At 39.2% G+C, this 17447-nt stretch overlaps 2 protein-coding genes across 4 annotated transcripts in view; one reads left to right on the top strand and one right to left on the bottom strand.

The window, feature by feature from the left end:
- LOC100868226 (popeye domain-containing protein 1-like) overlaps window positions 1-9510 on the top strand; it is a 42760-nt gene extending 33250 nt beyond the window's left edge. For both annotated transcript variants that reach the window (XM_086907453.1, XM_086907454.1), the window contains 5 exons: window positions 453-794; window positions 1450-1847; window positions 2097-2518; window positions 3095-3360; window positions 5650-9510. In XM_086907453.1, the coding sequence (XP_086763579.1) occupies window positions 465-794; window positions 1450-1847; window positions 2097-2518; window positions 3095-3360; window positions 5650-5673 (1440 nt within the window). In that variant the 5' untranslated portion in view covers window positions 453-464 and the 3' untranslated portion in view covers window positions 5674-9510. The remainder of the gene's footprint in view (window positions 1-452; window positions 795-1449; window positions 1848-2096; window positions 2519-3094; window positions 3361-5649) is intronic.
- A 4285-nt stretch (window positions 9511-13795) lies between these two features.
- On the bottom strand, window positions 13796-15601 carry LOC105736550 (uncharacterized). Of its 2 annotated transcripts, XM_086907768.1 has the most exons (5): window positions 15319-15601; window positions 14962-15173; window positions 14420-14624; window positions 14232-14324; window positions 13796-14145 (listed from the first exon to the last, which is right to left on the bottom strand). In XM_086907768.1, exons 1-5 carry the CDS (start codon window positions 15334-15336, stop codon window positions 14128-14130), a joined length of 546 nt encoding a protein of 181 aa, XP_086763894.1. In that variant the 5' UTR covers window positions 15337-15601; the 3' UTR covers window positions 13796-14127. The 2 variants fall into 2 exon arrangements, with proteins under 2 accessions (XP_086763894.1, XP_086763895.1); XM_086907769.1 differs by having other exon boundaries at window positions 14091-14324; window positions 15319-15466.
- Window positions 15602-17447: the final 1846 nt, after the last annotated feature.

Raw genomic sequence — 17447 nt, forward strand, 5'->3', positions numbered from 1 at the left:
CTACTTTTGAAAGAAACTACTTTTTCATTGCATTAAATAACATCTTTCGATTTTTGTTATTTTTAATCTGCTACGTAAAAAAAAAAAAAAAAAAAAAAAAAAGAAAATATAGAAAGTCGTCCTCTTTCCTGATAACAAACACAAGAATTTCTTTCGAGTATGAGAGAAAGAGAAACTGTCCGACCTACATAAAAGTGATCCATTAATTAACGGTCTAAGAAGGTCTAAAACAATTAGACGAGATGTTTCGTGCTTTTTATCTTTGATTAAAGTAATTAGGACGAGGGGAGGGGAAAAATATACGACGCGAGCGTATACATGACGTGCGCAAGTGGGAAAGACTTAATCTGTCTCGTTTACTCGAAATTAGAGGGTACTCTTCTGGTCGGTACTCTCGCCTCTCCACGACGCTTTCGCTTTCACTCTCCACACTCTGTCTCGGATCGTTTCAGTGGAAGAAGGTGATGGCCCGTACCACGCGCTCGCGACGAAAAATGGCGAACACGACTGATGCTCCCTCGGCCGCGAGCAGCCTTTTGTCGTCCACCACGACAACCCCGTTCACCGGCCCGACATCGACGACCTACTCCACCGAGGGCTACACCTTCAATTACAGCGGCTTGCCCAGCCTGGGTGGCTACTCGTTCGAGGACTTGAATTACACGGAGCTGTGGGTGGACGTATGGAACAGTACAGAGGCCAGTAACGCGACCGAGAGGTTAAACACCACTGTATTGTCATCGGGAGGAGGGTATTGCGACGAATGGGAGGCGGCGCAGCACAAACTCTTCCAGGTAAACTCCGGATCCCTTTGCTCGTCGATCGTAAATCCGGAACCAACGAAATCTAGAATCTAGAACGTTCGAATAAAATTAGAAATTAGAATCGTTCCTTCTTTAACGAAGATGATAGTTTTTAATTTAGAAATGTGTGGATAATAATTTAGCGAGATACGCATAGGAAAGAAAGTTGCGCAGTACGAAAGTTTATTGCGATCGACGAAAATTAATTTGCAAATTAAATCGCACGATGATTGTCGCGCGTGGACGACGAAATTATATTTCGATAATCGAACGGTTGCGCGAGATCGAAAGGCATCGACGTTCGTCGTGTCGAACAGCGGGGACGAAATGCGGGGACGAATCTTTGTCATTCGGCCGAAAGTTTTTATCGCGTTTTAAAGGTTTGTCGCAAAGATTATGAAAAATCGTTTTCGTTTTTGTGGCGAATCGGTGGAACGCGAGAGAACGTAAATATAATGAGATTCGTTTTAAAACGAGATTTATTCAACGCTGACGACGCGACGCTTTCAATTACATTTCGAGTATATCGATTTCTTTTTCTGGTGAAAGATGAAGGGGAGGAAAAACGGAAAGAGACGGTCGCTCGAATTTACTCGGCCGATGGATTTTCTCACGAGGAAATCTGTTTCGATTTGCCTTTTACCAGGCGGCGAATCTGTTCTTCGCAGCGGCGTTCCTGGTGCCGCGCTCGTTCAAGGCTTCGGTGTTGGCGCTTCGCACCTTTCTCACGGCCGGGTTCATGTTGGCCGCCCTATGGGCCGGGATCACGATATGCGCGTTGGACGCGATGCTCTGGTGTCTCGCCCTCGGCCTCCTCAACGGCATCCACTCGCTCATACTGGCCTGCCGATTTCTACCGCCCGCGCTCAGCCCGGAGCTCGCCGAGCTCTATCTCAAACTGTTCAAACCGTACAAGGTCAGCAAGAAACACTTCCAGGAGCTGGCCAAGGAGGCGAGGATACTGAAGCTGGACTCTGGTCAAACGTACGCGACGGAAGGCGTCACACCTGCCGACGAACGGCTGTCGATACTGTTGCGTGGCAAGTGAGTACCGACCACGCCGATATCTCTCTTTTCGTTATTTTCAATTACAATTCTCGTTCGATCAAAAAGAAATTTAACGCTAATTTTCCCAACGTATCGGATCGATACGTTGCTATTTAGAAAAATATCCGGGGGAAAGGAGTGATGTAGCGAAAAGTTGGTTCTCGCGATTGTCGTTGGCGCGATTTCGTAGCGTAGATCGGATGGGGATCGGTGGGCTAATCTAAAACGGTTGCGCGCGGTGTACAGGCTGAAGGTGACCTGCGACGGGACGCACTTGCACTACATCAAAGCTTATCAGTTCGTGGACTCGCCGGAATGGGAGGCCACCCACGTGAACATCAACGACGTGTTCCAAGTGACGATACGGGCCGAGGAATCGAGCACCTACATCTGTTGGACCAGGATCAAGTTGCTCAGGGTACTCAGGCATAGGCCTCTGCTCAAGGTCGTCCTCAACACCCTCATCGGTAAGGACATTACGTCCAAGTTGTACGCCCTTAACGAGCAGCTCGCTGGTGTCGCCGCGACCAGTGAGACAACCACGTCGAATCCTTACAGGGGTGTCGCCAGAAGTCTCAGCGTCGACGCTGTAAACACCGAAACTGCCGGAAGAGTACGATCGACCACGTGGAAGGCACAGAGGAGGCACAGCAATCCGCGTAGCGACAGTAAGTCCTCCCCCTTTCTTCATCCCTACCCCATTTTTCTTCCTTCGTTTTGAAAATTGGGAATAACCCAGCCTACTTTCCCCTACTTTGTACCGTTACGCGTATAAACGACGAGTTGGAATCAATCGAGTTTCAAATCGGGGATAGCTCGAAAATCGAATCGATTCCTCTTCTGTCCCCGAGAGAAATAACTAAAATCCGAGGTTTCCGTTTCAAATTTAACTCGGCCCGACTCGATAAGAATCTTCGAAACGGCGAGTCGGTTATTATCCGAGTATAACGAGTGCACCGTTATTCCCGATTTATATTTCGAGGGATTGGCAACCTCATTTCCATGCAATAACGCAAAAGCTATCGAAGAAAATATCCGCCACCAGCTCGGAACAAACTCGATCGAACGAAAACATCAAATTCCCCTCCCCTTCCTTTCCCCTAAATTTCCAATCTCTTTTCGCGAGAACGCGACTTCTCATCCTTAATTCGCGCGCGAGTTTCTTTCTCTACTCCGTCGGATTCGGATCGATCGCGATGACAGGGATCGACCAAATGACAATGGGCGATTGTCGTGATCCACAGGGAGCTCCCCGTCACGGTACTCGCACCAGTATTGGGCGCCCGTCGTGGCCAACCACTTCCCGCCGACCTCGCCGTTCACCCAAGGCCAGAACCTCGGCTACACGTTACTGCCGCAAGGTGTACAGTTCTCGCCACCGCCACGGGCACCCTTCTTCTCGCACCAGCCGTTGACGAGGCAGCGCAGCGGAGGCGCGAGCGGCGATTACACCCTGCTACCTCAAACACCCAAGCTCGAGAGGAAGCGCTCGAAAAAGGGGACGAGAGAGGTGAGTTGCAGCGCAACCAATCTCGCTGTCGTGTACGCGCCGATGTAGATGGGGGCAGCTGGCCAAGGCAGGCAGATGGAAGGTATCGCGATGGAACAACTCGATTATCGCGCGTACTCGAGGCAGAAAAATGAAGCGATATCGAGTTACCCGCCGCCATCCACCGCCGCCGTCCCCCGAGGCGTCCAACGACTTTATTCTCGAGCCGAAAAAAAAAAAAAAAAAAAAAAAGAAGTTGTCCATTCGCGAACGAAGCAGCGAAAGAGGAGAGGAGAGAGACTCTTGAAGCGACGAGTGTCGGAAAACTAGCTCCCTTCCTTCCTTCCTTCCTTCCTTCCTTCTTTTCTACGAGATGACGCGAGCGAAGAGAATGCTGCCTTTTTTTCTCCCCTCAATTAATCTCCTTCCTTCGTTTTAGTTTAAGATCGTTCGCAAAATTGCTGCGGCGTTCGTCTTTTCGAAAAAATAAAAAAGACGTTCGCGATCATCGTTCGCGTTCTCTTCGAAACGAAACGATCTTTGAACAACTTGAAGTTGAACGATTACGTAATTGTTGTACGATCGTTAGAAACGAATTTGAATCTTAATGTTTCTTACGAAGTAGAAACATTATATTTTGATTATATTTTATGATTAAGTACGTTCCAATGGTTAAAATGGTTGAATTACTCTCCCTACGATTCCTTCGATAAGAATGACAAATTTCTCAATGACGTATCGCGAAACAAATTATTTTCCAACTTTGTTTCTTTCTTCGAATGGGTAATGTAGATTATTTCGAACGATCAAACTTTTTTTATTTTTCCTTCCTTCTCTCTCTCTCTCTCTCTCTCTCTCTCTCTCTCTCTCTCTCTCTCTCTCTCTTATTTCAAGAATCTTACGTTTACCTTTACCTTTTAACGAAATTGAGAAAATTTGTCCCGCGAAAAGAAGAAGGAGAAGGATAAAGAAAAAACTTAATGGAGAGGCAAAGACGATGGCGCGTTAGTACGAATGCTAAGAACGACGAAATCGCATGTGACGCGTGAATATTTCAATAGCACCGTATGCCACGTGTTTTTATATACGTATAATACGTTTAAACTGGTAGAGGAACGATACAATTTTTAGAAAAACCTCGCGACTAATTTACGTTGTTGTTGTCGTGTCACGAATCGAATAAAGAATTGAGTAAAGAGAGAGAGAGAGAGAGGGAGAGAGGGATGGAGGCTTTTTAATTAATTCGGGTAATTCACTTGACAAGTGTGAAAAAATGTCGTTGAACACGATGAGCGATGATCCACGAGATCGATAAAAGAAATGCGACGACAATTTCTATTTTAGCACGTGACAACGCTCGAATTAATCGGGTTATAGAGCACGGATCGTGTGTTACGATAAATTACGGTTACGAAATTCCTCGTTATTTAACCTTTTTTTTTTTTTTCCTTTAATTTACTTTTTATGATAATTGCGATTATCGTAATACGATTTATGTCCTAGTTAAAATTGATTTCTCTTTCGCGTGGTAGTCGTGAAATTAAATATACACGGTTCGAAACGTTATCATCGACATCGAGTCATTTCGCGTATTCATTCTTCGTTCAGGCGAACGAGGCATTAACGCGAAAACGCATCACCTACTAGAAATGACGAATTTCCTTATTACTCCGAGAATACGATCGCGATAATGCCACCCACCCTCTTTCGGCTTTTAGCTTTGACCTTCTCCCACGACTCCTTTTAACCAACATGCCTTTTAACGTTACGAGGCACGTGTCGAGCAAGTATGTACTTGGCGCGACTCTTTAATGCCTTTCATGCCGTCGAAAAACATTTTTAAGCTCTAAGCTGCGATACTAAACACAAAATCGCGTATCTTTTTTTTTCTTTTTTCTTTTTCAATCAATTTTACGCGAGACTCGTACGATTCGATAAATATTGGAAAATATTTCGCTTCGTTGGAATAATAATCGAAATTCGAGCGTCTCCTTAAGAACGGCGAATATACGAATTAATCCATCCGCCTAGCACGCTAACGATCCGTCCTGCTAACTAACCGTCCCTGTAATTAGATTCGCGTAACAGAGCTAAGCGTTACTGAGCGAGTAGTCGAGCGTAATCGAGAAGTGGGTAAAGCAATTAGGGATCGGAATTGAATTAACGCTTAAATTACCATTAAAACGGTAATTTCGCGGAGTGGAAATCGGATGGAACTTTATATCCAACGATAATAGTAATAGTAATAATAATAATAATAATAATAATAATAATAATAATAGGTTTTGTATTTTGTGGAAAATGTTGCAGGTAACGTTCGAGACGCCCGTATGACGGTCGCTCGACGGGGAGGGCCCTGCGAGCGTACCGCTTCTTTCGCTGTCGCCGCAGCGTTCCGCCTAGCCCCGTCGAGATGTCTCGCCGCCACGGTTGCGCTCGTCCTCGAGAGAAGGTGGTCCGCCGCGTCGACCGGTTACGGCCTCGATCGCGCGATCGTGTCGCGTCATCCACGGACGACCACCACGGACGCTCCGAGCACAACGCTTTCTCCGAGTGTGCGCCCATTGTGTGCGTGTGCGCGCGCGTCTGTCTATCCACGTTTCTTGCATAACGCGTGTGTCTGTTTACGTACGTATGCGTGTGTGCGTGCGTGTGTGTATGCGCGCGCCTCGAACTGCTCTCCGTGAACTCGGTGATTAATAATCGAGCGGCCAACTCTTCATTCGCGAAATTCGCCGCTTCGAAACGAAGACGCGCGAAAGATCAGACCATGTTCATATCCCGCAAGTGCTACTACGACGCCTTACACGTAATAACTGGTATAATTATTACACGCAGAGATACGCCACGTGCACCTAAATACCTAATAAATACCGAAATCTTAAACCGTGTGTTCGCGATCGATGTACCGGTGAAAGGAGCGCGCGTGTATGCTGTTCTCCCAGTCCTTCTTCCTTTTCTTCTTCTTCTTCTTCTTCTTCTTCTTTTTTTTCTTCCTCGTCGAAATCTGGGAGGGGAAAGTGAGAGACGAGACTTTGGAAACAGTTTGGAAGAAGGAAAAGGTTCTCGGTTCCACTAGGACCGGGAAACTGGGACGAAGAGGAAAGTTAGGGGCGGGCCAGGTGATGACGAAGGACAAGGAGAAGGGACCGGGAAGGGAGAAGTCTGTCGATAATTGGAATCACCCGCTCGATCGTTGGAACGTCGAAATCCTTCGAGTTTCTTGAAGAGAGGACGGATGAGGAGAAAGTAGTGGAAGAAAGTAGTGGGTTCGCGTTTTACATTGGAAGAGAAAACCGACGAAACGTGGTCGTCCTCCAACCCCTATTGGAGAGATGCTTTGTCTCGTTTTCCAGGTTTCGCGTTCGTTTACACACACACACACGAATGATCTCTCCGATCCATCGTCGTAATAAAAAAAGGAAAAAAAAGAGGAGGAGGAGGAGGAGGAGGAGGAGGAAGAGGTCGAGGGAAATTCAACGCGTTTGCTAATTATCCCTGGAATAGGAACGCGAGAACGGCGAACACGTCACGGTGAACGTTCTAGAGAACGATTTAAACGAAAATTTAAAGGAAGATTAAAAAAAAAAAAAAGAAAATTAGATTATATTGTATACTTCTGACGAGCGTTGTACGCTCGTGTACACATTTACATCGACTGTGATTATAACGGATATAATTATTAAGTCTTTCAGAAAGAATACCGAGTTCTATCTAAACGCACGGGGTACAGAGAATTGGTTATGGGAGAAACCGAGTTCGAGAGATTTAGGGGGTCCTCGAGATCGGTAAGTTCAAACGTGTGACGATTAATCGCTTTCGATATTTTTTTTTCCTTTTTTTTTAAGAAAAAAAAAAATTCTAAATTTTCGAGCTATATATTTTCTCCATCTAAAGGAATCGAGTTACAACGCGAAACAATTTCGATCGTTTCGTTTCTTTAACGAGCCACGTTTTTTTTTTTTTTTTTCCCTCCCTCGAGAAAAATGAATTTTACACAGGTGGTAAGCGTGGAATCGAAAAGGGAACGATCGAAATTTCAAATCGAGTTCATTTAGTTTGACCGGTGAAAAAAAGAAGCGATTAATTTCGGATGGGGGACGAGCGATCGGCTCGTTCCATCAGAAATTCATCGGGTCGCGTGTCTAAACTGCGATATCGTTCTCTCGAGGACAGAGTTAATCGGATAGGCGAGGTCGGGATAAGATGAACGAGTAAAAGGAAAAGAAAGAGGAGAAAGGGGAGAAAAATGCGAGAGAACGCCGAGAACGCAACGCCGAGAAACGTTTCGAACGATGGAGATAAACGACGGGGATCGTTGCATCCATACCTGAAACGATAAGAGAGAGAAATCGAATGCGAACAAAAAGAAAGAAATAGTCGGTAGAAGGAAGGAACAACAGGTAATATCGTTTAGGGGGGGGGGGGAACAATAACGGGAGAAAGAAAAAAAAAGAAACGAATTAAAAGAAGAAAAGGAGGAAACGACGAAGATAAGAGAACGAACGTAATCTCCAGACGTAACGCAATAAGTGCTTCGTTAAAATGAAAAAAAAAAAAAACCTGCAATAAAGTGCTTCGAAAATAAAATAAACCAAATAAATAAAATAAATAAATAAGTAAATAAATAAAATAAACGAATAAATAAATTAAAAGTATAAAATCGTAGTTGATTATCGAGCGAGAGGATTAACGGAGCAGAGGTATCGTTTAAACGCGAACCTTAGGGTTAAATTAATTATTACGTACGCGTCGCGCGAGAACAAAGAAGGGAGGATAAAAGAAAAATAAACAGAGATAAATAGAAGAGCACGCGTAGTAGAAGAAGAAGAAGAAGAAGAAAAAGAGACGAATATTAAAAGAAAAAAAAAAGAAGAAAATAAAACAATGTGTGTTTGTATGTTTCTATGTTTATATAATCCCCGCGTGTGAGAGCGAGGCCGTAGAAGATCTATCGAGACGCACAAGCGATTAAAACGAAAAAAAAAAAAAAAAAAAAAAGGAAAAAAAAAAGAAAAAAAAACGATTTAAAAAAATAAACAAAAGGAAAGGGAAAGAGGAAGGGGAAGGGAGTGAAGAGAGTGCGCGCGATTCGAGTTAAAGTCGTGACAGCGTTGACGATTCCGGACAGAGATTTCCGGAAGTTGCGTGGTGCGTGTTTGATGCAACAACGAACCGTTTACGTTTGCCGTGAACGTGTTCCCGTGTTGCGTCGATCAGACAACTTGTAACTCGTTTACTCTCGCGTTGTTCTTGGGCTACGTTGCTCGTCGGAAAATATATCCTCGCGATCGATAGAACGATCGTTGTAAAACGGACGATGCGTTTGAACGTGGAACATAATGTTGCAGTTGATAGCCACTGCCGTAGAAATTGTGAATATAAATATGGGTAACGTAAATTTAGAGAGATATTGGGTTGTTGAACGGAAGTGAGTTTGGGATCGGAACGGTTCGTTTCGGTTGTCCAACGCGTTATTGGGAAAGCGAATAATTGATTTTTACGCTTCTTTCCTTATTTGCTATAAAATAAAGAATCACGTATTAATTTTTATTAATCTCTTATCGCGAGAGAAAGAGAAAGAGAGAGAAAGAGAGAGAGAGAGAGAGAGAGAGAGAGAGAGAGAGCGAGCGAGAGAAAGAGCGAGAGCGATAATCAATATCATTATATTCGAACGCGTTTAATAAATATTTTTATTATGAACAAATTTCCTTTAATAAGATATATTCTTCGAATGTAAAGTAATTCGCGCAATACAACGAAATTCAAGATATATAATCCCAAACTTACGAACGAGTAGTATAAGGATCGGAGATGAGAAATGTTTCGTTTTGTTATTAAATTATTATTCGTCGAAATGATACGAATGATATTTTTTTAATAATTGTACATAAACGTAAAAAAGAAAAAAAATAAATAAATGAATAAATCGTGTTTACCCGTGTTATCGAACGAAAATGTACCTGTTTTTTAATTAATCTCGAGACGACGTTTATCTCTCTAGATTTACTACCAGCTTAAAAACAACGTTAAAAATATCAATGTTTCGTCTATTTTCAATCGTGTCATATTTTTGACAAGAATCAGCAATTTAGTCATACGTTACATACGTACAACAATATAATTTGCAATTAATATCTTGTTAGCGAAATTAAATATTATTTAACAGTGCGACGCAGAATTTTATTAAAGTTATTGGAACAACTCGCTTCGCGTACACGTACACGAGAATCAATTCGTAAACGCGTAATTATTATTTACCAACGATTTTCAGAAAGGATTTTCGGTTCGATCAGGTAAGTTATCCATTAATTATAATCCAAAAAAAAAAAAAAAAAAAGAAAATACGTTTGGAGAAGATCGGAGACAGTCGAGCAAATTTTCGTTATCCGATAATTCGACAGAGAACGATTTAACGAACTTGTACGATACGCTACTACATCGTCCAATTAATTAAAAATGAAACGTACACGCGCGCAAAAATCACGATTCGCGTTGGAGAAGAGAAAAACGGCCTTTTCCAGCTTGGAATAGTAATCGCTTTTCTAGCAGATGTTACGCTATCGTATACCTTTGATATTTAATCCGCGTAGGAAATAAAGGAGTTCTCGATCGATTTCTATCGACCTAGTGTAAAATACACGCATAATATCGTAATATATACATATAGTCTTCTATGACAATACGTAAGGGTAGTAGAGATCTCGGAAATCTAATTTCTCTGTGGTCGTGTCGAATACAGCGATCGTAGATACATACATATTTACATAACGACGCGCTTATATTTTTATATACGTACGGTAAGAGAATTGTAAAATAATATCGTTATATATTATTGTATATAAGAGACAGTAGTATTATACAGTACGGTGATTAATCGCGCGTTCTAGCGTTTCGAAAATTTTTAACACGTTTCCGTATACTTCGACGTATCCGAATATTCGTCGCGTATAGATCGCCGTGCATCTCTCTTTTCATTTCCAATCGAATCTTTTCCAGTATTTTGTCAATCGATTTGCGTTTGTTTTTTCAACGAGCAGTTTCCTACTTCGTTCGAAAATCATCGTTGAAAAAAACACGTTTTTCCCCCCTTTTCTTCTTCGGGCAAATGGATTTATTCGATTTTGCAAGTTAATATTAATATTAACTTGTACAACAAATTTTACAATTTTGCAACCGCGTTACGTTAAATCTATGCAAGTTATACGAATGATATTGTACATTGGTGTTATATTTTTTTAAAAAATATCGTAAGAAATAGTATAAAATTCGATCGATACGTTTTTAACGTATTAAAGAGAAATTATAACGTTTTCATCATTCCGTAGCGAGAAATTTCAATCACAATTTTATAATATACGTTGAAAATGAATCCACGATTGATACAACTTTTTTTTAACAATTTCAATTTACGATAATTAATTTTTTTCACGATACGTCTCGTACTTTTCCATTTCGTGGGGATTATTTATCCTGAAAGAAAGAACGAGATGCAATCTGAACTGGCAATCTTCATCCACTAGTAGTAGCTCGTTCAACAAGTTACATTATTTCGATTAAAATTTGCAAGGCTGACACTTGTCGCTAGTTCCAATATAAAGTGTCTGGCGATTGATTCGTTGAATACGTCGGATATTGCCAGTCAAAGAGTTAATATTGACTATAGAAAGCAAGACGGCCGGTGTCGATCAGTAGTAATGGTATCAGTAGTAGCGAATCGTACAAATCAGGCACTGCTCCGAGCCATCGGAATACCCTTATTATATCTCGCACGCTTCTTTTTCTTTTTTCTATCGAGTTTCGAAAGAAATAAATGGGAATAAAAATCATCGAAACGATATAAAAATGGATATCCTTCATTTTTGAACAAAAAACTACTTTCCTACGTTGAATTCGATATATGAAAGTGAATATTAATATTAATGTAAAAATTCACGGTAGATAAAATACATCGATAAAATGAAAAGAAAATGTTACAAACGTTACAAATATCATACTTACTTTTATAATTTTATACTTCGTTATACTTATTTTGCGTTATAAAATATATATATACAATAAAAATTAACCAATAACATTTTAAAATTCGACAAAAACGAAATTCGACCAAGTTTAATATTCGCACAGCGTGAAATTTTTATATTCGGTGAATTTATTTATTTATTTTTTTTTTCTTCCAAAGAAGTAAAGAAACATCCCATTCTTCGAAATATTTCTATTATTCTATTTTTGATCATATTAATGATTAAGAAATACGATAATTCGAAGAAGCATCGCCACGATCTGTTATTCCTTATCATCGAGACGGAAATATTTCAATTGAACTCGTAATACGTAGAATTCCTTCCACGTCAACTATACGTTATAGGTCATATTTTTCTCCCATTAACATCATCCGTCACAAATTCACGTGGAAACGTACGATAAAAGAGGAGAAATTAATTATCGTTCTATTTGTTTCGATCAAATTGAAGAGTATCATCGACGAACCATCTGTCTCTCTGTACCGGTATCATTATATCCAATTGTATCGCATGCGTGTTTCTCTAAAGCAACGATCTTAATTCCCGACCGATCATTTTCCAAGAATTCTTATTCTTTGATCCGTTCGTGAAGGATGATCGTTCCGTTTCATGTCATTGATAGAAAAAGATGAAGAATTTTGTGAAAGAACGTAAACAGCAATTACGAACGTCGCGTAACGAGAAAGATGGCGTGGAACACACGTTCTACGTGTCCCGATTCCTCGAACTCGTCGATATTGGCATGAAACCAGCTGACCGACGAACGTCTGGCTTGATTTTAGGCCGAGTTATTTACATACGAATGGAGACCGAACCGAATGCATTTGCCAAACATTTTTTTTTTTTTTTTTTTTTTTTTTTTCCTTCTCAACCCCGGTCCATACGCTCGATATTTTCGACATCCGCAGGCCGGTCGCACGGTATGTCTCGTATAATGCGAACAGCAATGAGTTTGGATAGGGGACGGTTGGTGATTCATCGGATGTGCACGTTCAATCGTTAATTGTTTAACCGATAATGTCGTTTCCGCCCTCCGAGTGTAATTAGCACCTGAAATAGCCTTTTCGCGCGTCCTCTCTATTTTGACGATCGGTTTTCAATTTTAATTTCACCACCTTTAAAATCCCCCAAATAATTCTGCGTATCTGCATAGATTTACATACGCGGTACACAAAATTTTCTCGCCGGATATTCCGTGTTCCCTAATTTTGACAATTTTTGACCACCCATTATATTAATTTCCACCAATTTAAAAGAAAGATCGTTCGCTCGAGTATTTTCCGACGAAACGTAGCGTTTCCATGCCACCACGATAAAACGAAGAATCCTTTTTCAACGTTGTTTCGCGCGAGTAGAGCAGCGAACGGAAAGGCGTGTAAGGGTAATTGGCATCGAGATGAGAGAAGGAGGGAAAATTCGCGCATGAACGAAAGGAGGGAATAAAGGGAATAAAATGATAAAGGAAAAAAAGGGAAAGAGAAAAAGAAAACGAGATGATGGTAAATCAACAACAGCACTGTATATTATATTACTATTATTTATTATTATTACGACATGTTCGTTGACTATTTATTATGTTAGAAATAAAAAGTACATTGAGAAACTGGTCGAGTAAAGTAAATCTCCGACAAAACGTACCACTTTCCTCTCGAGATCTCCCTTGTTCGTCCCATTGTAACGCTTCTTCTACCCCTATCGTCTCAACTCCCGCCCCTTTTCGCTCTCTTTATAGTCGGGGAAACAACGAAGTAGAAGCGCGAGGGCACTCGAGCCGGAAGAAAAGCGGAACAAGAGACGACTGGTGGTGGCAGGGGGCCCGCTTCGGAACACAATATTTGCCATTTCTTCCTCGTCCATCCAAACTCGAGGATGATTCCGCGAGTTTCCACTGTTTCGATCTTTCGCTATTAGATTCATTAGCCTCGAAAATAATCTGTTTCTTTCTTTCTTTTTTTTCTCCTCGAACGAAAAAAAAAAAAAAATATTCTTTCCCAACAATTTCCCTCTCCGCTTTCGCGTATTTATTTTCCCATTTTATTTTGCAAAGATTTTTCCGACCGAATTGCGAGTTGTCGCTTCTTTCGTTACGTGTATTTTTTTCCTATCCTCCTTCCTTCCCTTTTCGACCAAACTTTATTTTCCGTAAATCGAATTTAAAATCAATCGTCGAATTCGCATTCCATTAACCAATTGGAAAAGATGGTGCATTTTCCGAAACAATGCCCCATGTGGAAAAAGCGGTACGGGCAAAAATCAATATGTTGTATTGTTTAAAGGCTTCCGCCCCAGACTCCTGCTATTCGGATTGCATATTTATTCTCTCGACTATCGTTAATTGGTAAATGAACGAAGATAAAACAATTTAACGCGATCGATTCCAATAATTTTATCTTCTTATATTTTTATTTTATACCTTCAAAAAATATTCACGATTTTATTATTTTATTATTTTATTCCACAAATGATTAATACAACAAGAAAATTCATTACATTACATAAACCATTTTTTATATTTTAAATACGGAATATATATTATATATATTACAATCAAGTAAAGTAATGATTGATTTTATAATAATGATATAATATACGATATAATAAATACAGGGGTACGAAATATAAATAATTTCTAAAAATATTGCCTCTTTAATCCTTATAATTCTTGAGATTCGATCAAGAGAGATTTTCGCAAAAGAATTTCCAAAATAATTTTCAAAATATTTTCCAACCGATAGTTAATTTATAATCATTAAAATATTCGTTTTCATCCAAAATTTTTCAACTGAAATATAAAAATTCAATTTTATTCCATCGTGTTAAATTTGTGTATATAAAATTTATTTGTATTTGTCAATAATGGTTTCGTACACTGATATTCAATTTATCCATAATTTTAATATCTTTTTCGTTATCCGATCTTGATATTTTGATATGCAATTTTGGATTTTCACTTTTGACCATCTAAAATCGTGAAAAAAAAAAAAACATATTATTCCAAAGATTGTAGAAAGAGATTAAGCAAATCACTATTATTACTATTAATTTTTCACTTTTACCTGTATTTGCACGTTTCTGTTGTTAATATTGAATATCTTTGATTCGTCGTTGTAATCATTTTCACTGATGTATACAGGAATTCTTTCGTATTTCCTGTTTCTTTTATCGTCTTCGTATTCGTTTCTCCCTTTAGACAATTGTATCACGATGATACAGGGATTATTTTCGGTATGTCCATCAAAATCGTCTCTCGCCAAACCATATCTGAAATGTCAATTTATCGGTCGGGATATTTCTTTTTTTTTTTTTTTTTGTCTCTCTGTCTATTCAGATAAATTAGATAATTTTATAATGGAACAGAGAATGAAACAAGACGATCATAATCGGATAAGTAAAACGGATCAATTTGATAAGTAGAAGATCGGTCGTTGTTGAGCAAGAATAACTCGAATTCTATTACAATAATTTTAATGGATTTATCTAAATATAAGAAGATGAAATTTTGTTACATTTGTATAACGTTTAATATGATAAATAATATGATAAACGGAACGTAAGAAATCACATATTGTCGCACAACTTAACTATATTCATTCCATACCTATTATAGATTGGCCCGCGGGAGTAATAGTCTTCCGGCGATATCTTCTTAGAATGGTAGAACTTGGATGATTTGTGATCCGCGTGCCACCATCCAGACCACCGCAATGGTCTACGTTGATAATACTTGTACGGTCTGATTAGTTTGTAACCATTTCCCATTTCGATAATCTCGAGCGGTAAAACGAAAAGTGCAACTAGTAGAAACCAATTCTAGCGACACGAGAACGATTAATTATTACCCGTTCCCATTAACCCCATTTAAAATGATCGATATCGATTGATTATTCATTTTGCATCGTTGCAAAAATATGTAGTGAAAAAAATGCTATCGACGAATATCGTAATCGTTACTCACTCGTACAAATATGTTCATCTTCGAGGTTCTAAAAGTGCATCCGGTTTATCCAATTATCGGACGAAATGCACGAACGAATTTAAAATATCATAATACGATGGCCGCGAAAATACAAATGTATCGCGTGTCTCGATCGACTCGGGTTGAATTTATTCGCTGTACAAGTTGAAAAGAACAAATTGGAACGCGAAACGTATTTCGTGCATTTCATTCGTAACACGATAACGAATCATCGATGATCTCGTTCTCGACGCGTACGTTCACGTGTATCTTCACATGACTCGAAAGTTTTTATCCGCTAAACTTTCTTTTATATTTTTCCCCACTCTATCGTATTCACGCCTGTTCCCACTATTCGAGAGAAAATTTTGATACTTCTTTCTCTTCTCTCTCTCCCGTCCGACTCAATTTTTTTTATCTCCACTAAATCTCGGCCAACGGGGATAAAGTTTCAGCCTCTGTTAACGAAACGATGCTTGATAATCTTTTTTTCATCGGCCTGTCGTGTTCATCTCGTTCATTCGCGTGGAACTTTTATCGATGAAAAAGTATTCTTTTAGAATACGTCAAATAGTTTCTATTTTAACACGCGTGTTTTATTCGAACATTTCTATTGGTTAGATTTATTCGAAGATAGATTTTTACTAGATAGATGGTGGTTAAGTTCTCTTCGTGGGTAGAGAGAAGTTTGGAAAACGTTGATTTCGTTAATTTCTTTATGCCTATATAACTGAATCATTATGTAACATTTTCTATTATCATTGACCATCTATTGTCCGTTCCATTTTGTCGCTATGAATTCGCTATTCTATTCTACGCTCCATTGTCACGAGGATCCTATTCAACAAATTTTCTATTGTCTCGATGCTTTTCACTCTTTACTAAATATTTTCCTCTGTGAACAAATATTGCCCTTCCTTCGTATTTATCATCTCTTAAACGTTCAACAATCATTATTGAGCAACTGAATCGTCCATGCATTTTCGTATATTTCAACGATGCGTCTACGATTCCATAAATTCCATAAACTGCTATCTTCTTGACCGAACATAAATCAAATCTCCAATACGCGGTCAAATAGATAACACTTTTATTCTTTTACGGTCCCGTAATATTTTTAACTAAAATCCTTTCTTTCGTTTTCCTCTCGTTCGCCTAATTGAGATTACATAATTGGATCGATGATTGAAAATATTGTAAAAATCTATTTCTTATCTTCTTCCTTTATCCCTTTTCATAAATTTCATTCATGTTCATGACGAAATTCTTTCCGTAATTCCATTCCGTAATTTCGATAGATCGATTACATCAACATTGATTCGTGATCGAAATTTTTCCAACGACGATTGAAAGTTAAGTTAGATATCAGCCTACCAAAATTCGCAAAATTCTACACTCTAACACGTATGTACGTTGATGTGCAGACACCTCGTTTCCGGTGTCTAATCCCGCCTTCGCGATTTTACGAAGACCAACTTTAATAATCCTAGAAACTGCACGGATAATAAAAGGATCAGCGAAAACTGGAACGGCGCCGGTGCCAAAAAGTTTGATGGGTTTGAGAGAATTAAAGATACCATATTCTATTGTCGGTAAATCCGAAAACATCGAATGAAAGGAGTTAATAACCCTGAGAGGAAAAATTTTATGATTCGTGAAATATATCTATCTGTTGTTTTAATGAAAATTTCACACACATTAGTGTGAAAAAATTAAAATTATCGTGATTTTTAATACCATCCTAAATATTTTGAAGTAAAAGATACAAGTGTATTTTTTTTTTTTTTTTTTTTACAAGAAACAAATCGAAATATCAGAAATATTATCGTTCGATCGAAATTATAATTCGTTACAAGTAGTTATCAGTTATAATTATATTTCATTTAATTCGAATATGAACTCGAATATCATTGATCGAAGACAGAAAAAATGAAAGATAAATGATAAAATGAGAGGAAGAGAAAGAGTAATGATGAGAATAAGATTGAAGGATGCAATGAAAAATTATCGAGTGACGATATTTTTGATGAACGATGCTCTTCTAATATATTGTTCACTATGTTGAAGTAAGAAGAAAATGGGACAATTTATCCTAAAGGTTCTAATTTGAACGTTAAAAATGTTAAAGG

Source organism: Apis florea, unplaced genomic scaffold, assembly GCF_048593485.1.
Source record: "Apis florea isolate Af1SG1 unplaced genomic scaffold, ASM4859348v1 contig_2897_pilon, whole genome shotgun sequence".
Taxonomy (NCBI): domain Eukaryota; kingdom Metazoa; phylum Arthropoda; class Insecta; order Hymenoptera; family Apidae; genus Apis; species Apis florea.

Coding starts and splice junctions, on each gene's coding strand:
- LOC105736550 (XM_086907768.1), bottom strand. Junction 14,625..14,961: donor CGCGGGCCAATCTATAATAG/GTATGGAATGAA, acceptor TTGACATTTCAG/ATATGGTTTGGCGAGAGACG. Junction 14,325..14,419: donor ACAGAAACGTGCAAATACAG/GTAAAAGTGAAA, acceptor TCACGATTTTAG/ATGGTCAAAAGTGAAAATCC.